This window comes from Crinia signifera, chromosome 2 (genome assembly GCF_055691185.1).
Source record: "Crinia signifera chromosome 2, ASM5569118v1, whole genome shotgun sequence".
Classification (NCBI taxonomy): domain Eukaryota; kingdom Metazoa; phylum Chordata; class Amphibia; order Anura; family Myobatrachidae; genus Crinia; species Crinia signifera.
This window is the reverse complement of record NC_139218.1, coordinates 13398437-13426307: the sequence shown is the minus strand read 5'-3', so window position 1 is coordinate 13426307 and position 27871 is coordinate 13398437. Positions and strand designations below refer to the sequence as shown.

Here is a 27871-nt window from a genome sequence, read left to right as displayed (position 1 = left end):
AGTACTCTAGATGATGTCGTACCAATGACCTATACAGTGGCATTATTATTAGTGTCATATTATACTTTTGAATAAACTAAAGACATACTTGCCTACTTTCAAAAACTAATTTCAGGGAGATTATAGTTGGTAGTAGAATATTGCACAGCGCCCCATTGAGGGGGGGTGTCATGCTTCATCCAAGGGGCGTGTCTAGTTCCATATATGGAGAGATTGTGAAAGAGATTGTGAACGTGGCACCTAGAACCTAGGGGCAAGGGCGTAACTACCATAGGTGCAAGGGGTGCAGCTGCTATGGGGCCCAGAGCTGAAGGGGGCCCCTCTTTGCTGTGTAAGTAATATGTTTTACATACACTTATCACCATCAGTTACTAAATAGGGGGCCCTTACAAACCTTTGCTATGGGGCCTACGAATATCTAGTTACGCCCCTGCCTAGGGGGTGTGTACTGCTACATCTGAGAGGATCCAAATGTAGATGAGCCCCAAAGCAGTTAGTAAGAGCTACTATACTTGGTAAAGTGCTGGGAAATGGCGCTGATGATTCAATGTAAATGAATCTGTCTCTCATTCCTTTTTCCCCTAAAATGTAACAGTGTAATCAGGGTTTAAAGTGGTCATGCAGAGGTGGGGGAACTCATTTCTCTATGCCACCTAATTACTCCCACTTCCCTCCCCCCCCCCCCCCCCCCCCATAAGGCAGAGACAGGGCCAGTGGTAGGGTTTTTGGCATCCCCCTGCAAACTAGACTGCTTTTCTGTGCAGGGCCAATGTGGAGGTTAAAATGTTCCACCTCACCATTAGAGGTGGCGGAACTCAGTTCCACCCCGTTCCCCCTCACTTTAACCCCTGCGTGTAATGTGGACTAGGTGACATGAGGGAGATTGCTAGACTAATGAGGGAGAGAGGGAGATTGCTGCTATATCAGAGAGTCTCCTGCAGAATGCAGGAGGGGAGGTAACTACTTGTATGACGTAACAGTGTAATGTGGACTATGTGACATGAGGGAGATTTCTAGACTAATGAGGAGAGAGGGAGATTGCTGCTATTTCAGGGAGTCTCCTGCAGAATGCAGGAGGGTAGGCAGCTATGACTAAAGACAGCCAGAATGTGATTGGTTATTCTGGGTTTGAGCTCTTTTGAGCTTTGCTAACGCACCCCTGTCGTTTTGTGAATAGAGTGTGCGCTCCTCGTCCTCTCAGCCTTTCACGGGTTGTTGTATTTTTAATTGGAAACATTGGGAATTTCTCTTCATGTTAAATGACAGACTGTTCCCACCCCTGATGATCTCCTGACCACATGCCGGTAACATCCTCCCCTCTGTTCCTGCGCCAACAGAAATATCCAACATTGAGGGCCAGGTGAGCAAGACAGGGGCACAGCATGGAGGCTGGAATCACAGGCTGGGATGTTCTCTGTATCGTGGGGAGGGGGAGTTTAAAAGAACGATACCTTTTGAAATTGCAGAGAGACATGGAAGATGGTCCCAGCTGTCTATAATTTAAATTCCATCTGGAGTTTCCAGGGTACAGCAGTTATAGACTTATAAGCGGATATTGTATTAGTGTCAGATCTGCAGAAGTAACAGGGAGAAGCCATAAAGGTTCTATGCGGAATTCTTTACATTTCCAGACCACCCTGCGCTTCTGTCTCTGATCCACTTTCTGTAGGGACCCCCGCTGGGGGCGCAGTCAGCATAATATCCCAAATCCTGAAATAGATCGTACTTTGCACCCAAGCTGGTGCATTTAAGCACGTGGGAGGCGGTAATCGCTGCAGACCTGGGCCACTGTAATCCTCACCCTATCCGCTTCCCTAACTGATATGGTGTCCATGTCGATTTACATCAAAAATCGACAAAAAGAGTAAAAAAAACTTTGGACTTTCGACCTTCCCGTTGTTGACCTAATGCTTGTGTTGACCTGTTTTATGTGTCTAAGCCCTGTCGACATTTAGTGGTCATCGACCTAATGTAGTTAGACCCATGCCCTATTTTTTTTGCACTTTAATTACTATTCCTTCAAAAAGTTCTGAAAATAAGAATAAAACCGTAAGAATTGCATCTGAGAAGCAGAGAACGAGGAGTTTGTACAGTTGCTCAAAATAAGGGCAGATCCGAATTCGGTATGAATTCCCGACGGTCAAAATACTGACAGCTATTGACCGACGGTAAAAATCCCGACAAGGTCAAAATCCCGACAAGGTCAAAATCCCGACATTTAAAATCCCGACATGGTCAAAATTCCGACATTTAAAATCCCGACATTTAAAATCCCGACAAGGTCAAAATAACGACATATAGAATGTAGACAGGTGAAAAAGTCAACATGACTTTCGGTCGACAGGTTGTAAGGTCGACATAGGTTTTTTCACTGTTTTTTTTACCAGAGTGTCGACACAGTCGACATGGACACAGTTGGAAGTCAACCGCAGCCCCTCGGCACACTATTTTATTCTCCCTCCAAGCCCTAGTGGATGGTAGGGCATGAAATACCGCCTGTCGGGTCAAAAATCAGTGAATAAACCCATGTCGACCGAAAGTCATGTTGACTTTTTCACCTGTCTACATTCTATATGTCGGTATGTTGACCTTGTCGGGATTTTAAATGTCGGGATTTTGACCGTCGGGACACTTTGGGGCCACTGCAGCAGACACGAGTGCGAATTGGTCGGTAACAAGCCTTGCGGGATTCCATGTAACTCATGCTCTGGTACCGATCATACAGGGAGTTACCCATGCTAGTCCTTGCTGACCTGGGCTTACAGAGGGGAAGTGGTCAGTAAAGGGGGTTCACATGTACTGGAGGCTAAGTTCACTGAGGACACACCGATGGAATGGGCCCAATATAATTTGGGCTCTACTCCAAACCAAGTTCAAAATGCCACACAGCAGCGGGTGGCAGCAGTGGGCCCCTCAGTGGCCTGGTGCAATGCACCTGCTGCACCAATGCTAGTTCTGCCTATGGATAGGGCATGTTCACACTGAGGAGGGAAGAAGGGGATCATGTGACTGCGGAGATGTTTAGAACCCAGCTCACAAATGACAATGCGCATTTTTCCCATGCACGCATTGCAGCAGCCATTATGGCCAGTATCAGCCCATTTCGGGGCGTAGACTGACATACCAGCAATACTTTTGTTTAGTTTCCATGACTTGCGGGGACTTTTGTGTCATACTGGTAGATGCATTATGTGGTGTTGGTTTCTCCTGCCTGTAACCAGTGTGTAGCCTGCTATGGGGTTGGCGTAACCTTTTCTGCAGAACCTGATATAAAAACAATGAAACAACTCCCTCAGAAAACTACAAAGCACGAGGGAGAAGCCGCATAATGACCCTTTTCCTGTTCCCGTGTGTGGAGCATGGGCTGAGTCATTTCTATCTGCTGTCTGGACGTATGTTTGGCCACAGTGTATTTATTTAGTCTCTGCATTGTTTTATATGATAATTTGGCAATCCTTTCTTTGCTTTTCTATTACTTTTTTATAGTTTCTATGGTGACCACAGTCGCATGACTCATGCTGCAGTGAGAAGAGCAGACTAGAGACATCCCTCTGAGCTATGTCTATGCTATGACATCTCTCCCCCCCTCCCCCATCTGACGTGACATGACATGCAGAGAGTTCTGTTTGATAGACATTAGGAATGACATTCATGTTTGTTTTTCCTCCAGAGAAATTTTGAAAGGAGATAATGAAATACAATGATATATGTGGGGCTGCTGCTGCTGCACATTAGTTAATATATTTGCATTTTTAAGTCATTGGCAGTGAACTCCTAACCTGGGTACACATTAGGTGATTTTACTAAACAATATGCATGATAATGATATGATATAAGTTATTGATGCCGTGGATTGTTAATGACCCCCTCTGTCATCTGTACACCCTGCTCAATTTGTCCTCCTCATTGCCCTCGGATGTGTCCTCTGATCTATATCGTTTGTCCCAGGGTTCAAGGTAGTTCAAGGGAAAACCGTTAGCAATATCGTTCATGTACGATATCGTGTAATGCATACCTAGCTTTACTCATGCTGGACGATGTTTCAAAGGATTGGAAAATGTTTCCTGGATGCTGCCATATTGCTAGAAATGTCTCACACACTACTGATGTCTGTCTATGTCATGTACATATTGATGTGTTAAATACCTCCTCACTTTCAAGCACTTTCCTCGGCTATGAAGGGTAAATATAAGTTTGATAAGTTCGGCTAAATTATTGTCACCATCGCTGTTCCGGTAATCTGGGTGCGCTATAAATACTGTATAGCTTCCAGCCATAAATCCCCAGGGAGAACACAAGCACTGGGTACTTTTCCTGTCCATAACATTGTCTATTATACTGTCATTTCAATAGACAGAGACTACAAGAGGACCATATAAACCACAGGAGCAGAAGTTGGAATTTCTATTAATGGCAGACACAAAGCTTTGTTCCCAGTAGTAGTGGTTACTGGTGTAAGTAAATAGTGTTTATGTCACGTAAAAGCTGTAAACCCGTCCTCTCCCCTCTGACAACGTGTAACAATGCTGACCCCGGCTGATTGGATGAGGCTTGTAAGGGGCGCAGACAGACCCCAGGAGATACAGTATGTTTAAGAACTGTTAATAATTGTGGAACTTGGAGGAAATAAAGACTGACTGTTACATTCTGGTTAGACACGCCGGGCTGATTCGGATTCGCACGCAATGTATTTGTGGATAGCCACGGAAGTCAGATTTACTACATTATGCTAAGGTGAGATCGTATCTGGTCGATGGATCGATGATGTCTAGATCGACAATCACTAATGGTCGAATGCATCTAGTTAGACGCCTGAAAATCACCTGCAACGTTTATATCAGGCATGTCCAACCTTGGCCCTCCAGCTGTTTTGAAACCACACATCCCAGCATGCATTGCAAGAGTGTTAGCACTAGCAAAACTGTGGCAAGGCTTTGATGGGACTTGTTGTTTCACAACAGCTGGAGGGCCAAGGTTGGACATGCCAGGTCCAGATCGACAGTAACAGAAAATCGACGCAAGCAAAAAGCCGTCTGGAACATGGTTGACAGTGACAAGGTCAACAAGGGGACTGTGTATACTCGTACAGTGTCCATGTCAACCTATGTCAACATACATAGACACAAAAAATGTGCAAAACTAGTGTCGACCATGTCACTGTTGGCCACATTCCCGTTGATCTTTTGCTTGCGTCGATCTTCTGTTACTGTCACATCTAACTAGAAGCGTTTGACCATTAGTCATCACATGATTGTCGTGGCAGATGAAGCTGTGCAGAACCCCGGATTCGCAAGTGAGCCCTGTGATTGGCCAGCTAAAGACAGCGTTATTATCACAGGGCTCACTGCAGTATTTTGTTTAAAAATTTTTTTTGTAAATTCAGCCAGATCACATTTCCCATTACAAGTATGGGAAATGTGATCTGCATGCTAAAAATGTACATTAAAAGGGTTTGGAGATGTTTTTGCAAAAAAAGCCCTTAATGCATTCGGGTGATACTGAAATAATGCAAAAAGGATACGAAAATCATACATTTCGCACTGTTCCAGAAACGGTATACATCCCGACATGAAGGTCGACATATATTAAGTCAACCAATAAAGGTCAACAGGTTTTAGGCTGACACATGAAATAGGTTGACACAAGCATTAGATCGATAGTCAAAAGTTTGCAATGTGTTTTTCACGTTTGTTTTTTGTCGACATGTGCCGACAGGCGGTATTTCAAACCCTACCATGTACTAGGGCGTGGAGGGAAAATATAGTAGTGTGGCGAGCACAGCTGTGCATCGCGACTTACGTCGAAATTAGGGACAAAAAATTCATGTCGACCTTTAGACCTTCCCATTGTCGACCTTTCGACCTTCCCATTGTCGACCTAATGCTTGTACCTGAATGATCTTGGTGACAGACTTGTCTTATACAATATGACTCCTCCTCTGCTGCATCTGGACTGATATAACATGAAGCCAGCAGATAAGGAGGAAGCCGGTGTGGGCTGACCGCAGCCGGAGGTTTTACAATATGACAGACCCCAGCGACCCCCCCCCCCCCCACCACCGCTGGACATTGCTGGCCCTGGGCAGGACGCAGGAATGTCCCCAAAAAAGGGGACGTTCCCGCAAAAAGAAGGACAGTTGGGAGGTATGGGGATGTAATGAAATCCGAGTTTGGCAGAAGTGCGTGATGGCGGCTGAGCTCTGAAGCTTTTTAAAGGGGAAATAGTAATTTCCAAGGATGGTTTTGCATTGTAATAATTGTCCCTTTAAAAAAGAATGGGCACATGTTCGGAGGCTGGGGCACTCTCCTGGCAGTAGTGGAGAGCTTCCTGTAATTTGGGGGCACCACTGACATCCTGGGGAGGGTATATATAGGGGCGTCCCTTCATATGGGAAGAGATTGGCAGAAGACAATTGGCACCAGCTCTGAGCCCGCTGAGAGGAACACATTCATGTTACGTTACCATTTCTGCACATTGCACCAGTTCACAATTCTCTGCCTGTCGTTACACTCTGTGGCCGGTTCAGACCTGTTTGAATATATGCAGCCTAGCCAGAAGGTCTGAATCAGGCCCCTAGTGCACTGCGAAGTTTCCCGTGAGTAGGGACCTCATTCTTAGCCGAAATTAAACAGCAGCAGAGTCAATGCAAGGGGAGCAAATATATTTGTATTGTTTAGGTGCAGGGTAAATACTGGCGGCTTTTATATGTAGCCCGCATATGTGATGGTAAATGGTCCAAAGTGGAGTCCCACAAGGTACAATATTGGGACCCACCTTATTTAATTTATTTAGTAATGATATAGGAAGTGACATAGGGCCTTATTCTAGTTCACTCTTTCTGACAAAATCCTTCTTAGATGGACAAAACCATGTGCACTGCAGGTGGGGCAGATGTAACATGTGCAGAGAGAGTTAGATTTGTGGGAGTTATTTTGTTTCTGTGCAGGGTAAATACTGGCTGAATTATTTTTACACTGCAATTTAGATTTCAGTTTCAACACACCCCACCCAAATCTAACTATCTCTATACATGTTATATCTGCCGCACCTGCAGTGCAAATGGTTTTGCCCATTTTGAGAACACATTTGTACTGGGATCAGATCTGAATAAGGGCCCATGTGCACTGCAGGTGGGGCAGATATAACATGTGCAGAGAGAGTTAGATTTGGGTGGGGTGTTACTTCAAAGTGAGATCTATATTGCAGTGTAAAAATAAAGCACTCAGTATTTACCCTGCACAGAAACAAAATAACTCACCCAAATCTAATTATCTCTGAACATGTTACATCTGCCCCCCTGCAGTGCACATGGTTTTGTCCAGCTAAGAAGGATTTTGTCAGAAAGAGTGAACTAGAATAAGGCACATAGTGAGTAAAATTGCAATATTTGCAGACGACACAAAATTGAGTAAGGAAATTAACTCTGGAGAGGATGTGGATAGACTACAAAGTGACTTAAACTGCATTTTCCAATTTTCCAGTTTATTTAACGTTGAAAAATGTAAAGTAATTCATTATGGGAACAAAAATGACCAAGCTAATTAAAGGCTTAATGGAGTTATTATAGGATATTCTGCTGTAGAGAAGGACTTGGGGTCATCATACCCTGTTTCCCCGATAATAAGACCTACCCTGATAATAAGCCCTACCCTCATTTCTGGACAACGGTCCAGAATAAGCCCTACCCCTAAAATAAGCCCTAGCTAAATACCCATTTTGCCCAGTCCCTGTGCAAAACTTCCAGCACTGCCCCCCCCCCCGCATGAAATGGACGCTGCTGCAGCTCTGAAGCCTCTGCTGATGCAAGGATGCATTGGGCATGTGACGTCATTGCGCACCTCAGGGACTGATTGGCATCTGTACACAGGCGGAAGAGGAGAGACTGAGCGGCGCCGGAAAGGCTGAGTGGCTGAAAAATGCAGAAGGAAAGGAAAGCGTCAGTTGTGCTTAAAGTATAAGGTGATTGAGGGGCATGATGTGGATAAAAGCAGGGACTGAGGGGCTAAAATAAGCCCTACCCTGAAAATAAGCCCTATGGTGTTTTTTGGACTGAAAATAAAAAATAAGACAGTGTCTTATTATCGGGGAAACACGGTAGATGAGGCAATTGGGTAATAGTGCACACTGCTCAGTGCAGCAGAAAAAGCAAACCGGACACTGGCATGCATTAAAAGGGGTATGGATTGAAGGGATGCCAATGTGACAGTGCCTCTTTACAAGGCATTGGTGAGACCACACTTGGAATATTGTGTTTAGTTCTGGGCACCGCACCTTAAAAAGGACATAAATGAATTGGAACAGGTACAGAGAAGGGCGACTAAGCTAGTAACAGGTCTGGAATCACTAGAATACAAGGATAGGTTAACCAGGCTGAATATGTTATCACTGGAGAAACGGAGGATGAGAGATGATATGATTGGTATGTTCATATACAGGATTGGGAATCATATGGAACTGGATGATTGGTCACTAACAGGCCTATACTTAGGACACGCTGGTATGTACTGAGGCTCGAGGAAGAGAAATTCCGTACTGAATTAAGAAGAGGATTCTTCACCATTAGAGCAGTAACATTCTGGAACTCATTGCCGGTGGGGTGGTTACAGCAACTACTGTTACTGAATTTAAATCAAAACTGGGTACATTTTTGGGCACTAAGGGAATCCTATAGATCTGACTTAGTTACAAGTCAGATAGGTTACAAGTTAGTAGGTTGAACAGATGCCGTGCGCATGGGGGACTCCCAAAAGCGCCCCCGCCGCAGGACACTGCCGGTGGCGGGAGGGACACTGGACCGCCTCTGAAAACCGTCAAGTTCCCGCGGTAATCGGGACTGTTGGGATGTATGCGGTATAACTCTGCATAAGGTGGTCAGTGCGATTCTATCAGTAAGTGTAGTGACTAATATCTTCTAGACTCCTGCGTGCTCCTGTGCGCACCTGCTGAGGAGAGCGGTCATTTGTCACTCGCCATCCACAAATGGAACGTTCTAGTAATACACCTGTTATATCGCCGCTGACATTTATATTCATTTTTATAGCAATGATTCGGCCTGGTGCTCGTCGGATGCAGTTTCACTGACATGATATAAAGTATAGGATATAAAATGACGGCGGTGACAGCGGGCGATAAATAAGGGCTCTCACATTGTCCCTTCCCGTTATACGTGGACATGATCTGTTACTGCAGTACGCTGATGATGATGTCACTGATATGATATAAAGTATAGGATATAAAATGACGGCGGTGACAGCGGGCGATAAATAAGGGCTCTCACATTGTCCCTTCCCGTTATACGTGGACACTGATACTGCAGTACGCTGATGATGATGTCACTGATATGATATAAAGTATAGGATATAAAATGACGGCGGTGACAGCGGGCGATAAATAAGGGCTCTCACATTGTCCCTTCCCGTTATACGTGGACACTGTTACTGCAGTACGCTTTGCTGCGATGATGTCACTGATATCATTTCATGGTCTCATCCGTTATCATGTGTCCTTGTATAAAGGTCGCCCCCGGGGACATACTGTCCCCCTGTGTCACCCAATACTGTGCTGGGGAATAAACAGATGACTTCAATGATATTTCCATATTATATATTATACTTTGTATCAAGCTGTATGCCTCCGGGAATTGTAGCGCCAGATTAGAAATATTCCGCAACCTGCAGACCCAGCTGAATTAGCCCCTAGGTGTGAGTCTGACCAGATGCATCCATTTCATGTTGACTAAAGAACTGACCATCTATTTTGTGGGGATGCTTTCACAATCTCGGCAGTCAGAATGGCGACAGTGGGACCCTGATGGACTAGAGATTGAGGGCGAGATGTACTAAGCCTTGAAAAGTGATAAAATGGAGAGTGATAAACCACCAACCAATCAGCTCCTCCCTGTCATTTTTTAAAACACAGCCTGTAACATGGCAGCTACGAGCTGATTGGCTGGTGGTTTATCACTCTCCATTTTATCACTTTTCAAGCTTAGTACATCTGGCCAGTGGTCAGTGGTCAACCCGATGACCCCATGCGGGTCGCATAATAGCGTGGGGATGCAGGTGGCGTTGGGGGGCGTGTGTTCAGCGGGGCGCCATTTACTTGCTCGCTAAACAGCTAATATATGCAGCCTAGTGAGCGGGTCTGTATTAACCCATGAGTGGCTGGCAAACCGTGGGCATGTCGCGACCGTATTAAGGCCCTTACTTGGTCGCAGCCTTGCAAGTCCACCAATCCCCACGCTGTGAATGCCCAGCCGCCCCCCCCCCTCGCTGCGTGTGTCCCCACGCCCAGGCTGCGAATGGATGTTGAACATAGACATTCGTTCCCATGCTGCGGGGAACACCCACATCATTCAATGGTCGCCGGCCATCAAAAGATGTGGAAGGTGCACGCATATAAAAGGGACTTTCAAGTCACCTACATATACATGCACACTTGGGCGGGAATGGGCGGGCAGCTGACATCCGGGGCCCCCTGCATCATTTCCATGAGAATGCCCAGTGTTCTCATGGGAACGTCCATGAAACGCTGGGCGTACCTATATGCTAATGAGGCCGCCCCACGCCCCCCTCTCTGCCCCCCCCACCTGCTGTCCTGGGTGCGTGCACCCTCCGTATGCACTTGCGCAGAAATGTGCGTGCGCAGTAAAACAACATTGGTCCCCGTGCGAACGCAGTCCTGCTGCGAACCGACCTGAATAAGGTCTTCTGTGTATTACTGCTGTGGTGTCACTGTAGGGGCTGAAAATGCTTCATAAACCCGGAGAATCCTCTTTTCATTTAGACCGCATTCCGTATGTATCAATATGATGCTTGGAAACAGTTGGTATGGTGCCATGTAACACCATTTTTGGGAGGGGTTACCCTATAGAAGCCTATGAACTTCACTTGACAATTCCCCCCGTGAGAGGGATCCAATCAGATCCCCCCCCCCCAGAGCCTTCCCCACTATATCGCTTTGCGCATGCGCAGAAGGGCTCCTGGAAGCCACGCCCCTTGAAACAATGCACAGGCCCCAGGAGTTCCCCCTTGGTGGGCATCTGATGTCACGTGACATTAATTCCTGCCCCCAATTTGCAGAAAACTGTGCAACCAAAAAGTCCTGGGCTACTTTTTGGCTGCGAATAGAGGTCAGTAACCATTGAAGGATATTTTTTCTGTGCAGGCGCTTGCAAGCATACGTGTAAGCGTACACATCAGCTGGGACTCGCTTTACGATCGCTGTAACACACAGCTGCAGCTCCGGCACTGGAACACCACAAATTGGGATGTTTTGTGCCCACTGTGATGCCCATAACACAGCTAGAGTATGGTTATGTGTACACAGAAACACAGTGATCGCATGCCTTCGAGTCCCTGGCAGAGGACTCGGCCTGTGTTTGCCAGCTGATTAATGACTACATAATAAAACATTTACTCTAGTGTGTAAGCCGTGGAGCGCTGCCAGTATCTATTATCACTGCGCATTGCTCGCCGCGCTAGGTCATACGCAGCGTTCCGTGCCAGCTGTAATCTATGAGATAGCTCGCTCATTACCTCTGAGTATTGTACCTTTATTTCATGTCCCTAGCACTCAGTATATTGCGGTTGTGCTCAAATACTTTATTAAAAATAATAATCGAAAAATATTTACTTACACCCTAATTAAAAAGAAACAGCACCTTTTTTGTTATTTTTAAAAATTTAATTTCAACCAATCAGCCAACTCCTGTTATTTTTTAAACACAGCCTAAAATATGGTAGTTAGAAGCTGATTGGCTGAGTGGTTGCCAGACCCCCTTAACCGCAGGGCCCTATAGACACTGCATTGCTGGTCCAGCCGCAGATGCCTCACTGAGGGACTACGATCCCCATTATTTCAGGTTCAATGAATTTCATCTTGGCATACTTTTCATAGGCTCAACCACGCTCCCTAGCGGGCTTTGCAAACTGTTCCTTTTGATGGCGGTGCGGTATCTATGAAGAGGGTCCCAAAGACACATTGTGGCATTCCCCCATAGAGAGACAATTGTTCTAGCAAGTGCTGACAGCGGCCGTTCTGCTTCCAGTCTTATGTCGGAGCATTTGCAGAACAGGCTTTGCCCCTGGTGTGCGGCGCGTGGTGTATGGACTGTGACATTCATTTGTCTCAAGGCTTATAAGCTGGCTGGAATCTGTTCCGGAGGATTGACATACACTTTGCTGGCAGCTGGGGGCTCAGAATAGTGGTGCTTTATTGTGGGCTCCTCTCAAACAGCTGTTGTTGCCTGGCGGGTGTCCAGCGTATACACTGTGAGAATACCAGGGATACTAATGCTATAAATACTGACACTGCCTCGTCGTAGTAGTCCATACTCTTGTCCTGCATGCATGTTACTGACACACAGGCTTGGGGACCTAACTAACTATTAAAAGGTCACACGCCTTCATCGCTACACATGCAGAATATGTTTTGGAATAAAATTTATGCTGCTGACGTTTGTCCACATTGCATTCTGTGCGACATCCATGCGAAACGCGTAGGTAATGGGCGAAACGCGTCTGTAATGGGCGAAACGCGTCAGTCATGAGCGAAACGAGTCAGTTCATGGAAAAACGGGGTAGGGGTATAATTTGGGGGCCTAAACAGGGACTTGGGGCAAGGATTGCCTACCTACTTTCTTTGTAGGCAAAGGAGAGATGATGGTAGTTGTAGTCCCCCAAGAAGCAGAGGCAGTATCGTAAGGGACAAGTTTCAGATGCACAATGTACCAAGAAGTCCTGGTGTGACTCCAGCTGCAGAACCTCTGTGACAGTTTAATGGTTATGTTGTAACAGTAATAATGTATAAATAGGAATACTGCTGCTCAGTCTGTACATACAAGGGGATTTTTTCTGCTAAGCAGCGGTAACACCACACGTCTCCTCTTAATAAGCCCTGAGTCATCTCACCTTCAGCCTCTATACTATATATTATATATATAATGTAAATCATTTTCAATGTGCAGACATACATCTCTTTGTTACTAAGTTTTTTTAAATGAAGGCTCGGTTAATTCCTATCTCATTACATGCAGATTACTTTATTAGTCACACACAGTACAGTACAGTACATTACAGGGCCAAACATGATGTAACTCATTCAGTGCACTCTGTGTACACACTGACCTGGATCATCTTACTACTGATCAAAGAGATGTCTCTGAACATAGATAAAACTGGCCTCACTGAAACAATCCAATATCAATATATATATTTTTTTAATTAAATCTTTCTTTTCTTTTTTAATATAAAATTAGAAGTTGAACAGTGGATCAGTATAACAGTCATCGCCATTTGTTAACATTTGCGCACAGACATAACTTACTAAGCTTATACACAACCAACTACTCTAACCCGAAGGCTATAATGCATTCATCTTGGTTTGAGGCATGAGTTTGAAGAAACTCAGGAGCCCGAGGTGTGCTCCCTACCACCAGTGCTGTGCCTAAACACGTGCAAAGGGGGCCGTGCGATCGAAGTGGGCCATCTCCCGAAGGAGACGGGCCCCGTTTTTCCCCTAACCCCTCTCAACCATAAGGCCGAAGAGGGGAAAATAGGGAACGGTGGGTCCTCTTTGCCGAAGCTTAGAGAGACCCTCATTCCTCAACCCCCGGAAGGGTTAGGACGGTGGGTCCTCCACACCCGAAGGTTTGGAGAGACCCTCAGTAGACTTCCCTCCGCCTTGCGGCTCGGGGTCGTCCTCGGGGGACCGAAGCTCTCCCCAAAAGGCGAGAGCTTCGGCACATTGGGGAAATGGAAGGCCCGAAAGGGTCGACCACACTACCCAAAAAAACATGACAAAACTACAAAAAACAAGGAACATGAAAAGTGACGAACGTGAGAGGGGAAGAGAAATAAATAATAAAGATACCCTAGCCAGAAGGCCAGGGTGGGGGTGTGAAAAATTGTCCTACCCCATCCAAAAGGACGGGTTAAGGACGTGAAGCGCTACCTGAAGGGAAGTGCGCAGTGCAAGTGCTTACTAGTGCATGGTGATTTTGGGATCACCCGTGCATGTTCTGCACCCCCGAGTTTCCCCGGGGGCACAGTGCAGCCTCGGACTCCAAGCAACCGACCGATCAGCGTCCGACCAAGGTTTCTCTGTTCCCATCGTAGGGCATTTTCCAGCCCCTGGCATGGGAATGGGTACTCCACTGGGCTTTTCGACTGACTCCCTTAGGGGCTGCCACCCCCTCGGAAGAGCAATCTACTCAGTCTCAGTGTTTCTCCGATCCCAGGGTTAAGGTACTAAGCTGGGCCTTTTGCGGTCTCCCCATCAGAGGCTACGAACCTCTGGAACAGGAGCCATCTACTCAGTCCCAGCCTTTCTCCGCTCCCTGGGAATGGATACTAGACTGAGCCTTTCGCTGACTCATCCTTCGGGGGCTACAAACTACTAGGCCCAGTGTTTCTCCCCCCCTCTCACCAGTGGGTTTACGGAAACAACACCTCCTACCACTGGCAGAGGTGAAGGTACTCAGCCAGACTTTTCACCACTCCCAGGCAAAAAAGAGGGGTCCCACACCCTCCGCCCATCAGAGCAGCTACTCAGTCCAGCCTTTCTCTATTCTCTGCCAGAGGCCAGTCTATACCCACAGATAAGAACAGATACTACACTTGATCTTAGCCAAAAGGCTTGGTTTGAGGCATACTGTACTTGCCTACCTGACCCACTCCATGAGGGTGAAAATGCTCTGTTCCTGGACTTCCATGTAATGTATGATTGCCATCACCTGTGGTGAAACACCTTTCTTATCAATTACTTAGCTCACTACAGGTGATGGCAATCATACATTACCAGGGAAGTCCAGGAACAGAGCATCTTCTCCCTCATGGAGAGGGGCAGGTAGGCAAGTATGGTTTGAGGCGCTGTGCCCTAGCCCCCATCCCCCACAGCTTATTGAGGGGACAGCAGGAGGAGCCGCTTCTATCTCTTTTGTATATCTCTGTATCAGGTGTTATACCAAGCTTTCTTTTCTCTACCCTTTTTTACCTTTATACTTATCAATATAATATCAATACTTATGAGCTACTGGCTCCTAGTTACTGGATAGGCAGCATTCTCAGTGATGTCACTGATTCCTAGTGACTGGATAGGCAGCACTGTCAGTGATGTCACTGGTTCCTAGTGACTGGATAGGCTGCACTCTCAGTGACATCACTGGTTCCTAGTGACTGGAGAGGCTTCACTCTCAGTGATGTCACTGCATAGGCTGTGCTCAGTGATGCCACTGGTTCCTAGTGACTGTATAGGCTGCACTCTCAGTGACGTCACTGGTTCCTAGTGACTGGATAGGCAGCACTCTCCGTGACGTCACTGGTTCCTAGTGACTGGAGAGGCTGCACTGTCAGTGATATCACTGGTTCCTAGTGACTGGATAGCCAGCACTGTCAGTGACGTCACTGGTTCCTAGTGACTGTATACAGTGGCGGATTCAGGGGGGGGGCACCCGGGCACGTGCCCCCCCTGTCATTCATTTTGTAGATGAGGACCAGAGCTTTCCAACGAGCCCAGCCCCATGTCTCTAGCCCCCCGGGAACCAGAGATATCGCCTGGCAAAGCTGTAACATTTTTTCCCCATAGGATAATATGGGACTCGTCAATTCCGACCCCCACCAGGTTCCGACGGCTGCCAGTTCCCCCCCTGGCATCGCAGGAGCATGTGGTTGATGTCATTCAATTCCAAATCGCGGGGCCTTCAATATGATATCAGGATGGTCCATATCGGTCAATCGGTTCCAGAGATATAGCGTGTAAATCGATTTTTTTATTTTTGAAATGTAATTTCATGGCTGTTCAGGTTCTTTGAGGGCAGATTACTCTGGAAACAAACGTTCCAGTTTCACTGGACCAAAATCATTCAAAGTCCACTCAAAAGTTCTTCAATATGATACTTGTCTCATGTAAATGGGTCAGTTAGTTCCGAAGATATAGCCGGTTAAATGAGATAACTGGTTAAAGGGGGGGAGGGGTGGTTTTCTCGCCCCCTCACACCAGAAAATGCAGGGACTAGGCTGGTGTAAAAGGGGCCAACCTGGGAATGCATTTTCTGGTGTGAAATGGGTATTATTTCAAATAGCCAGGACCTGCAGTGCTCTGAATACAGCAAGGCTCTGCCACTGTCAGTGGCGATCACGTCTGCCTGGCGGTGGCTGTCCCCCATTTACCACGAGCATGTATTCCCCATTGGCAATGAGCATGTAATCCCACATGGCAACGAGCATGGAACCTCTGGCAATGAGCATGGAACCCTTGGCAATGAGCATGTAGATAAGCAGTATTACTGTATGTAGCATAATTTTTAATAGGCATTATGGTGTTTGGCATAATACATGATGGACATCATGCCGTGTAACTTAACGTGCAATGGACATTATGGTGTAAATGTTTAATGCGCGCCTTTGGTGGACAATGTCCCTGTTTATGAAGCGTATTGTGAATTTTATCTTAATCTGTGTGGCATTATGTGAATTCTGGCTCAATCCGTGTGGCATTATGTGAATTTTGTCTCAATCCGTGTAGCATTATGTGAATTTTGGCTCAATACGTGTGGCATTATGTGAATTTTGGCTCAATCCATATGGCATCTTATGAATTTGGCTCAATCCATGTGGCATTATGTGAATTTTGACACAATCCATTTGGCATTATGTGAATTTTGGCTCAATCCATTTGGCATTATGTGAATTTTGGCTCAATCCATTTGGCATTTTGTGAATTTTGGCTCAATCCGTGTGTTATTATGTAAATTTTGGCTCAATCCGTGTGGCATTATGTGAATTTTGACACAATCCATGTGGCATTGTTTGAATTTTGGCTCATTCAATTTGGCATCATTTGTAAGGGGCAAGTATAATGGGGTCTAGTATTTTGTAGCATAATGTGTAGAAGTTGTATACGGTGTTGTACACTACACTCAAGGACATGCCCCCTGTTGAGTGGCCACACCCCCTTTTCCAGAGCGCGCCTTCGGCACGCACAACTACATCCTACACTTTTGTTGCCATGGTGGGCCTATTTTTAATCCCATTGCCACCCTCTCTCTGCCGCTCTCTTAGCATGTACACTGGCACCAGGGCTATTTTTGTGCAGGCTCCAGCAGGAACTGTGCCCTTATTCTAGTTCACTCTTTCTGACAAAATATTTCTTAGATGGACAAAACCATGTGCAGTGCAGGTGAGGCAGGTGTTACTTGTGCAGAGATAATTAGATTTGGGTGGGGTTTTACACCTGCCTCACCTGCAGTGCACATGGTTTTGTCCATCTAAGAAATATTTTGTCAGAAAGAGTGAACTAGAATAAGGGCCACAGTTCCTGCTAGAGCCTGCACAAAAATAGCCCTGACTGGCACCACTAACACTGGCCCTCCCCCACCTAAACCCTCTTTTATCATGGTGCCCCCCCTGTCATTTTATCCTGGATCCGCCCCTGACTGTATAGGTTGCACTGTCAGTGATGTCACTGGTTCCTAGTGACTGGATAGGCAGCACTCTCTATGACGTCACTGGTTCCTAGTGACTGTATAGGTTGCACTCTCAGTGATGTCACTGGTTCCTAGTGACTGGAGAGGCTGCACTGTCAGTGATATCACTGGTTCCTAGTGACTGGATAGGCAGCACTGTCAGTGACATCACTGGTTCCTAGTGACTGGATAGGCAGCACTGTCAGTGACGTCACTGGTTCCTAGTGACTGGATAGGCTGCACTCTCCGTGACGTCACTGGTTCCTAATAACTGGATACGCTGCATTCTCAGTGATGTCACTATAACCTTCTGTATTTGGTGAGCAGGACAATTGGAGGGGAAACTACAAGTATTGCAGGTGATGATCTGCCCAGCTGCCTTCCTGCTTCAGCTATATGCAGAATTATTGGTTGTTACACTGTATTATAAGATATCAGATCTGGCAACATGGATCATGGGATCAAACTGCATCACGGTCCTATATCTGCCACCATTGTAAATGTAGTTTATAAAAAGTTCCATATGCCAAGGATGCCGGAGCTGCCCACATAGGTTTCATGTCCATTCTTGGGGGATGTTCTCTCCAGAATGTGAGCAGTTACTCTCCCAGGCTCTCAGATAGCGGATGATCATCACAACTTGTCAGTCGATACAATCAGCTGACAAGACGTCTGAGGTGTCTCTGTGTTTCTCCAGCTGCAGGAAATCAGATGATGCAGATGTTCTCCTGGTTTCAGCATTGTAGGCAGATAGAACCAGCTGGCATCTCACAAATCAACAGGAACAGATCCGGCTCAGCTGATGCCCAGCCAGCGAGAAAATAACAGCACCTGGACTGCGCCAGCTGGGTGTGACCATAACGCAATAAGAGAAGCGATTACAAAAAACTTCTTTCCTGACTGATATTTGTGTACAAACAAACAAAAAAATTGTATACATACTGCCCAGTGAGCGCACAACTTGGGAACACCCCTGCGTAACCAGTCTTTAATTCAATTATCTTAAACTAGTAAGCCCGCTTGAAGCAAATGCTTTCAGAGCTAGTCTGCTACCTTGTGATTGCCTCTGTGTTTGTGCATGTGTGTGAGAGAGAAAGAGATGTAGTTTCACTTGTTTTGGAGACACACAATCAGACACTAGACATACGGGTGCCGGACGGCTCCCCGACAGTCGGGATTCCGACAGTCATTACTCCGACGTCGGAATCCCGACTGCTCCTTCGTAGGGGTCCACGACCCCCATAGAGGGAGAATAAAATAGGTGGCGAGCGCAGCGGCTTCATTGCGTCTGAGTAATGACTGTCGGAATCCCGACTGTCGGTCTATTATACCACACCCAGACATACAGTATATATAGATGATCAGTGTGGATCATCTCTGGTGGTGGAGATTTTAGATGTGGGGAAGGGGTCTAGGATAATGTCGGAAGAGCTGGGTATATGGCATACCGCCAGAGTGGAGTTCCAAGATTTGCGCCAACGCCATAGCAGGTGGCGTGGGCATAGTTTGAGGGAAAAAAAGGAAATGTTGGGACGTATAACTGGCACACCAACCAACATTTCCTAGTGCTGCCTGAGGGAACTGTAGCACAGTACCCTAGAATCTGGACAGGCCCACATATATCAGGACCAGGTGAGGCTCCAAAAGGGGGGAGCGTGGTGGTGGCTGCAGAGCAGTTAAAAATTCAAATAGGGGAACCACACTAACTGCCATTCCAAACTGACTCACTAGCAGTTGGTGTGGAACCCCTTTTTGAATTTTAAACTGTGCTGTAGCGCCATCGCTGTAGCCGCCAATGATCAGGACAGTTTGGAGGTACAGTATGAGCAATATATCCATACATTGTGGAAGTGAAGGTACCATCAGTGTGTGGTGAAGAAAGGGGTGATCACCGGGCGAGCGCAGCGCAGTACCCACGCCAGGAATGTGACACTTCAGCGCCTAAGGTGCTTTTGGACGAGTGGGGATGAAAGCTGATAACAGAAGTAGCTGCTGATATGTAGAGTAAATAGAAAGTCATCTGTAACGAGTGCACCCCGAGTGCAGTTATACGGTAACCGGTAAGGGACAGATCTGCGTTCTGCGTCACACGAGATAAAATGATTGGTAAAAGTTGACAGGTTGCTAAGGGCAACTCCTCCACTCTTTTCACTGTGTGATACTGTAAATGTCGATTGTGTCATTCTCCATATATCCTTCAGCAGGATAATTGCCCCACCCCTGGTTGTATGAGCTGCGGAAAGTACTACTTTATGAATAATTGATGATGATGAGAGTTATTCAGTAGCTGAGGAAAGAACAGCTCAGACCTCAGGGCCAACGTGGGTTAATCCATATTAATGTGTCTGCACCCTCCGGATGTGTTATCAGATCCTTATTTATGATGCTGGATTCATAAGGCGTCACAGCTTGTAATTAGTGTAATGTCACATCAATTGTGCTTATTAACTCAACAGTACATTGCAGCTGGGGTAACGTAACTCCAGGGGTGCAGTGTGATATGAATGACTTGAGGCACTGGTAACCAGACAGTGTAGGGTCTGGGTCATTTGGCACCAATTGCTGGCTGTGATGCTAATTGCTCGACTATTGGTAAAAAAAAAAAAAAAAAAGAGTTGAGATTCAAACTGGTACAACTTTATATTTTGTTAGAAGATTCCAACTTCTAAAAATGAAAAGAAGTGATGTTGCCAATAGCAACACCAATCAGATTCTATCTTTCATTTATCTATAGCATCCTAGAATTTGATTGATTGCTAATTTACCCCTCAGGGGGTATTCAATTTCGTGCCAGTTGTTTTGGCAATTGAAAAGACGCAATTGGAAAGCACGTGGATTGGCCAATAACTTGCTGATTTGCATGTTTTTGACGAAACCGGGGTCATTTTTTAAAAATTGCTTTTTAAAACTTAAAAAAAAAGCGAAACTGCATAATAGTAACATGACCAAAAACCATTCGAAAATGGCCGTGATTGAATAGGAAAGTCAGTTTTATCAACTAGCTCCAGAAAGGGACTAAATTGAATACCCCCTAAATATGTAAGTGTGATAAGTATAGAAAATATTGTTATTATGATTATTATTATTATGGACCCTGAAAAGGGGCGTTACATAACAGGAAGTGGCCGTTGTTGTGTAAATATTTGTGTTTACGGATCTGGGTGGGGTTTGCTAAGATTTTGGGTGGGGTTTATTTTGCGCTGACTTTTTTTTTTCTACAAATATGACCCAATCCTCTCTGAGTGACCCCTTTTCGTCTCTCTCCCGCAGTTCCCCTGGTGCTGAAGAGCTGCGCAGAGTTCATCGAGAGTCACGGCGTTGTGGATGGTATCTACCGGCTGTCAGGAATAACGTCCAATATACAGAAGCTGAGGTACTCGCTCTTTTTTGGGATTAAGGCAGAAAACATGGAGTGTGTAGCTTGGCAGGTTTGCAGACGCAGAATTTTGTTTTTAAAGCTTGTAACTACTAAAAGATAAATGAGACGATATAGGTCAGAACCCTCCCTGTTCTGGTTTGTGTGAGCTATAAAAGATGTATTAATTAGGGGATCCGATATGATTTCCCGGCGGTCGGGATCCCGGCGGTCGGAATCCCGACACTGGAATCCCGACCGCCGAAATCCCGACAAGGGGGGGACATGGATCGCCCCCCCTTGCGGGCTCGCTGCGCTCGACACGCAGCGGGCCCGGTGCCTCGCTACGCTCGGCATTTTATTCTCCCTCTATGGGTGTCGTGGACACCCACGGAGGGAGAAAGTTTCGGGATTTCGGCGGTCGGGATTCCAGTGTCGGGATTCCGACCGCCGGGATCCTGACCGCCGGGAAATTAACCGCATCCCTTAATTAGGTATTACCACATGGGAATAACCAGTGACCTCATACTTCACTGGCCCAGTAACAGGACCGCGATACAGAAATCATTTCACTCCAATCATTTGTAGGTATTTATAGTTACTAATTATTTAGAGGGACATCTCTCCCTCCCTCTCCCCCTCCCTTAGAAGATAATAGACAGATTCAGATTGGTTTCAACATATAAAATGGGTCACAGACTCATCCGGCGCTCCGTAGCAATGTTTCCTGAGAAGATTTCTCAGCATATACTCCACATGTAGGGAATATAAAATAAATATCTCATAGTGTAATACAACCAAAGAATTTATTACATAAGAGACATTCAGACAAGACAGTTTAAAAACGGATTCAGTATTGAATCCCGACGCCGGAATCCCGACAGCCGAAATGCCGACAAGGGGGGGACGTGGATCGCCCCCCCTTGCGGGCTCGCTGCGCTTGCCACGCAGCGGGCCCGGTGCCTCGCTACGCTCGGCACACTAATTTATTCTCCCTCCAGGGGTGTCGTGGACACCCACGGAGGGAGAATGTGTCGGCATTTCGGCGGTCGGGATTCCGGTGTCGGGATTCTGAACGCCGGGATCCCGACCGCCGGGATTGTAACTGCATCCCTTAAAAACATATCCTCCGCTGCCAGTATATCAAAGGGGTAATTAGCAAATCCAGGGGAACTGTTGGAACACAGTTCAATTGAGCGTGTTAAGCACAGTCCATAAGAGTCAGGATACCGGTTCTCCTTTCCTCCCTGATGCGCTATTCTGATTCCTGGATAGGTCCCTTCGTTCTGCTGCACGGCGGGTATTAGGTGCGGGCTTCACCACCAACGCGTTTCCTCCCCTTCTGGGGACTTTATCAAGGTGTGTTTTCTTTGCCCGCTGTACCTGACTTTTAAGTCTGTTTTGGCCAATCATAAACCTCCGGCAGCGCGGCTGGATTCCTAGACATCCAGACACTACAAGTCCCATAATCCTTTGCCGCGGCTGCCGGAATGTGATGGTGGTGAAGCCCGCACCTAATACCCGCCGTGCAGCAGAACGAAGGGACCTATCCAGGAATCAGAATAGCGCATCAGGGAGGAAAGGAGAACCGGTATCCTGACTCTTATGGACTGTGCTTAACACGCTCAATTGAACTGTGTTCCAACAGTTCCCCTGGATTTGGTAATTACCCCTTTGATATACTGGCAGCGGAGGATATGTTTTTAAACTGTCTTGTCTGAATGTCTCTTATGTAATAAATTCTTTGGTTGTATTACACTATGAGATATTTCTTTTATATTCCCTACATGTGGAGTATATGCTGTGAAATCTTCTCAGGAAACATTGCTACGGAGCGCCGGATGAGTCTGTGACCCATATTATGGGCAGTATTCAATGTCAAAGTTCTCCGTGCATGGAGAGCGTTTTATTTCGCTCTCCATGCACTCTCCCTGTTCCGGAGGGCTCTCTGCCACTCCTGCTCCCTCTATTCAATGTGGTTAAGACTCTCCGCCACTCGCGGAGAGTCTTAACCCCTGCAGGGAGCAGGGAGCTTTCAGGGAGCCGGAAGCAGCCAGAGAGATTTAAGTCTCCCTGGCTGCTCCAGAGGAATGTGGAGAGGAAGGGGGCTCTCCGGGACCCAGGCAGCACAGGCTGCACCCCCCTATAGCCAGCGGGGGACCCAGTATTCACTGCACCCGTTCGTGCATACTATCGATCGGGTGCAGTGAATATATGAATATGTAATGAGCGGCTCGAGCGCTCCGGCCCCCTGCTGGCTGCACTGTGTAAAAAAAAAAAAATTAAAACATTTTTTTTTTAATTAAATATATATTCATGTGCTATAAGCACATGAATAAAAATAACATGCCCCTTCACAGAAAAAAAAAACTGATTTTTTGACACCAAAATTTCTTAAAAAAACCTTTTAGTTTAAAAGTTCACATTCCAGCTCTCCATCAAAAGATGGAGAATTGCTACACGGAGAGACACGGAGAACATCACTTAGAAAGACGGAGAGAATTTCACATTGAATAGGGTTGCTCGCTTTTGGAGAGCAAAATGCTCCGTCCAAGGCGAACAAAGCACAAGTTCTCCACAAAACACGGAGAACTTTTCTCATTGAATACTGCCCTATATGTTGAAATTTGTCTTTGGTGGAGGTTTTAAAGGAGAACCTTTTTTCTGGGTTGTGTGGACCTATCCAGCTGCTTTAGCGCACTCAGTCTGTCCTGTATATACACACGTTCTGTTAGATTCAGATTGGTTCCCCATAGCAACACCCCATCTTCAATAGAACTCCCATCATAGTAAATAACCTCCTGAATGTGCTGAAATCAGTATCCGGATGTTAGGCTAAGTCAAAAGCTAATAGGTCGACACCAAAAGGTCGACATACACAACAGGTCAACATCACTATGGTCGACATGCAAAATGGTCGACATGAGGCTCTTTTATATTTTTTTTAATGTGTCAACATTTTTGCCATTGTCGACCTTGTGCATGTTGACCTTTGAACCACAGGCACTGTGTGTGTGTGCGTGGGGGTGGGGGGGTGGGGGGTACGTGAACCTCTAGGATTATCCGGTCAGGTAAATGGGATATCAGAGTAAGAAGTCTTCATTACAAAAGTCTGGTCATCACTACGCAGGTTGGTGAAGTCATGCCAAGCCTTGAGATCTAAGACCTGTTGATGATCACCTGGATGGAGAAGACCACACAAGGAGTTGGCCACCACGGTCCACTGTTTGATAACCTTGGTTGAAGTTACCGTAACAGTCCAGATATTGGTGATGTCCAACCTGGGCACAGATGGTACTCAAGTATGGCTATCCTTAAAACCTGGACTGCTAGTGTGCAATGAGAACCATGGTTGGGAAGTCCTCTTCTTAAGCAAGAATATAATATTATGATTATAAAGAGCAGGGTAATGTCCAAGGATCTGTAGGCTTTTCTCTCTCTGGCTAATGTCCATGTTCATGAGTCCACCATCCGGCACTTGAGTGAACGAGCACAGCGTCAATGGGAAGAGAACACAGGTGTAGCGTCTACTCTCCAGTAAGAACATTGCTGCCTGTTTAAAGTTTGCTGGAAGTCACTTGGATGAAGCTACTGACTGAATGTTATGCAGACTTATTGATCTAAAATAGAACTTCTTTGGTTTGAGCGAGAAACGCTATGTCTGGAGAAAAACAAACACTGCATTCCATCATGAGAACCTCGTCCCAAATGTGAAATGCGTTGGTGACAGTATTTCCTACTTTGGGGCGATTTCCGCTGCCATGGACAACATGCCAGCATTGGATGAACTTGGAATTTCCGGATTGTACCAGCAAAATCTGCGGGACGCTGTCAGCACAAGGTGGATCTTGCAGCTAGACAACCACCCTAATCTCACAGATCAGTTCACAGATTACAGAATAATGGTTGAAGACCTAGAAGTTTGAGTTATGTAATGGCCCAAACAAAGTCCAGACCATAATCAATTAGAAATGATGTAGCAGGACCAGGAGCGGGTGTTCTACAAAACGTGCTTTCATGAGTTATTCTACCATGTGGAAAGGGTCAAAATGTCTTCAAACTGACAGATTGGCAGTTACCATAATTGTTAGATTAATGTCATCACTACCCAAAGAAGGGGTCACACCAGTCACTAAGGGTCCGAGTGTGGGAGCCTGTGCAAGCTTGATTAGGCGCATGTGCAAATCCCCACAGTGAGCGCCTTTTGGCTAATTTTTCATTCGCCGGGGCACTCAATGCCTGAGTGACAGGCAAGGGGTGTTCCGACGGGCCTGCCCTGTGGTGCCACAAAAAACGCTGGGCGCACCCATAGGAGCGCTGGGTGGGACCATCAGAACATGGGTGTGCCCCTGTCCGATCGGGTGTCTCAAGGGGGGGGAGGTGTCTCATGTAAGGTCTCATTTATGCAGAAATGAAGAAGAATTCGGAATGTACTATAAACTTTCTATTACCACGGTAGATGGATCATATACAATAATCTCATTCATTCATAAACTGTCCTTCAGATCATGAGGCTTAGTAACATCCTAGTCCTGTGGTTCTTAAGCATATGATACTTAATAATAGCTACAGTATTTCCTAATCAGATACACATATTGGGTGAAATCTAATAAAATCAAAGATTCAGAAAGTGAGAGATTTGGTAAGAAATTTCCATTTTTTTAAAAAGCGGCAATCATTTAAATTCAAAATCAAACTGATTTTGCAGTGTAAATGATTGCCGCTTTAAGAAAACTGGAGATTTCTTACCAGATCTCTCACTTTCTGAATCTCTCATCCTATTAAATTTCACCCATTGGGAAAATGAAATTAGAAATTAGAAATGAGCCACAATTCACCTCTAAGTTCCATAAATGACCACAGTGCTTACCCCCAATATCAGCTGAAAAGCGACCCGGTTATTTCTTATATTGCTTCCATCTGGGCTCTGGCCTTGCAGTTGTTATTGAACTACAAGCCCCAACATGCCTCGGGTGTGGTGTGGCGGTCCGGCAATCATGATCCTTGCGGTCAGTATCCCGACTGCCGGTGCTCCGACGGGGAGGCGAGCGCAAAGAAGCCCCTTGCGGGCTCAATGGCTCACTTCGCTTGCCACAGGTTCTATGAGGGTTGTGGACCCCCACAAGGGAGAATAGCCCGTCTGTCAGGATCCCAACTGTCGGGCATTTAAACAGACGGAATTCTGATGTCGGAGTGCTGACCACCGGAATCCCTACAGTTGGGCAGTCATCCGGCACGGATCCGATACGTAATGCCGGCGGTCGGAATCCCGGCGGTCGGAATCCCGACACTGGAATCCCGACCGCCGAAATCCCGTCATGGGGGGGACGTGGATCGCCCCCCCTTGCGGGCTCGCTGCGCTCGCCACGCAGCGGGCCCGGTGCCTCGCTACGCTCGGCACGCTATTTTATTCTCCCTCTATGGGTGTCGTGGACACCCACGGAGGGAAAAAGTTTCGGGATTTCAGCGGTCGGGATTCCAGTGTCGGGATTCTGAACGCCGGGATCCCGACCGCCGGCAAATTGACCGCATCCCATCCGGCACCCACATGCCTCGCCAGCCCAAGAGGTAGTTTCCCAATAATGCCACAGTCACCAGGCGACCTGCCGAGCCTTGGAAGGTGTTCTAGACTTTGAAGAGCCATGGTCTGTGCGCTGGGACTTATAACCCTATTAAGGATGGCGTCACAGAGGTTTCATGCTGGGACTAGTAGTTCCATAGTGCCATGAGAGATGAAGGGCCTTGCATGCTGAGACTGGTAGTTCTACAGTCCCATGTCATACACCATTGCTGTTATGTTCCTCTGTAAGGTCACTGGCCACAACCAGGCGCATCGCTCACCCTTGTTATGTCTCTTGCAGGCAGGAGTTTGGCTCAGATCAATGCCCAGACCTGACTAGAGAAGTCTACCTCCAGGACATTCACTGTGTGGGGTCCCTGTGCAAACTCTACTTCCGGGAGCTCCCCAACCCTCTGCTCACCTACCAGCTCTACACCAAGTTCACAGTAAGTCCCCCCTTCCCTTTACTACAATGCTCATGGTTCCGCTTGTGTCTGTTGTGGCTCAGTCTCTTGGCATAGACCAATATGGTGGCCTTGTGTCAGATTCTGACTATATAACTATAGGGAGGGGTGTTGTTGCCGCAATGTATTAGTCTTAGATACTTGCGATATTCAGAATATGATAAAGAGACCAATCTCTTATATATTTGGCTACATCTGTCACTCAAAGTGTGTCTGGAGATATAACCCTGGGTGGAGCCTCTGACTCACATGACTGACTCACATGACAGAGAACCAGCCCAGTGAGCCCACAGACAGTGCCAGACACCCTCTCTGCCTCTCCATGTTACACAGCAAAGACACAGCAACACACCAGACACACTAGGTGAGCGCCCCACACCTCCATACCTCCCAACATGACCCTCTCCAGGAGGGACAGAATGCTCTGTTTGTGGACTTCCATCTTAATTTATGATTGTCATCACCTGTCATTTCAAACAGGGTAATTGATAAGAAAGGTGTTTAAGCACAGGTGATGGTAATCCATAAATTAAGAAGAAAGTCCAGAAACAGAGCAATGTGTCCCTCCTGGAGAGGGTCATGTTGGGTATGCACCTCCCTCCTCCCCCCCCCCCCCCCATTCACGGCATCCCCACGATTAAATGGCACAGGCAAAACACTGATATGGCTATGGTCGACAATGAAAACGGTTGACAAGATTTATTTTTCACTTTTTCAATGTTTTCATATTCATTCTCATGTGTCGACATGGACACCAATGAAGTGCCACACTTATGTCAACATTTACATGTGTTGACCTTTTTGTGTTGATATTTTCTTGTGGCGATTTGCGGCACCCTAGCAACCCCCTCCCGTGATTCGCGGTACCCCCCACGCGACCCCCCTCCCGCGATTTGCGTCACCCACCCCCCACGACCCCCTCTCCCGCAATTCGCGGCACCCCCCGCGACCCCTCCCCCGCGCAATTCGCAGACAACCCCCACCTCCCCCCCCCCATTCACGGCAACCCCACGATTAATTGGCACATG

At 46.6% G+C, this 27871-nt stretch overlaps 1 protein-coding gene across 1 annotated transcript in view; it reads left to right on the top strand.

Moving 5' to 3' along the window:
- Nucleotides 1-27871, top strand: part of ARHGAP31 (Rho GTPase activating protein 31) — a 133540-nt gene that overhangs the window by 42120 nt on the left and 63549 nt on the right. The window contains exons 2-3 of the mRNA XM_083171570.1: nucleotides 20735-20837; nucleotides 26681-26825. Coding sequence (XP_083027696.1) covers nucleotides 20735-20837; nucleotides 26681-26825 — 248 coding nt within the window. The remainder of the gene's footprint in view (nucleotides 1-20734; nucleotides 20838-26680; nucleotides 26826-27871) is intronic.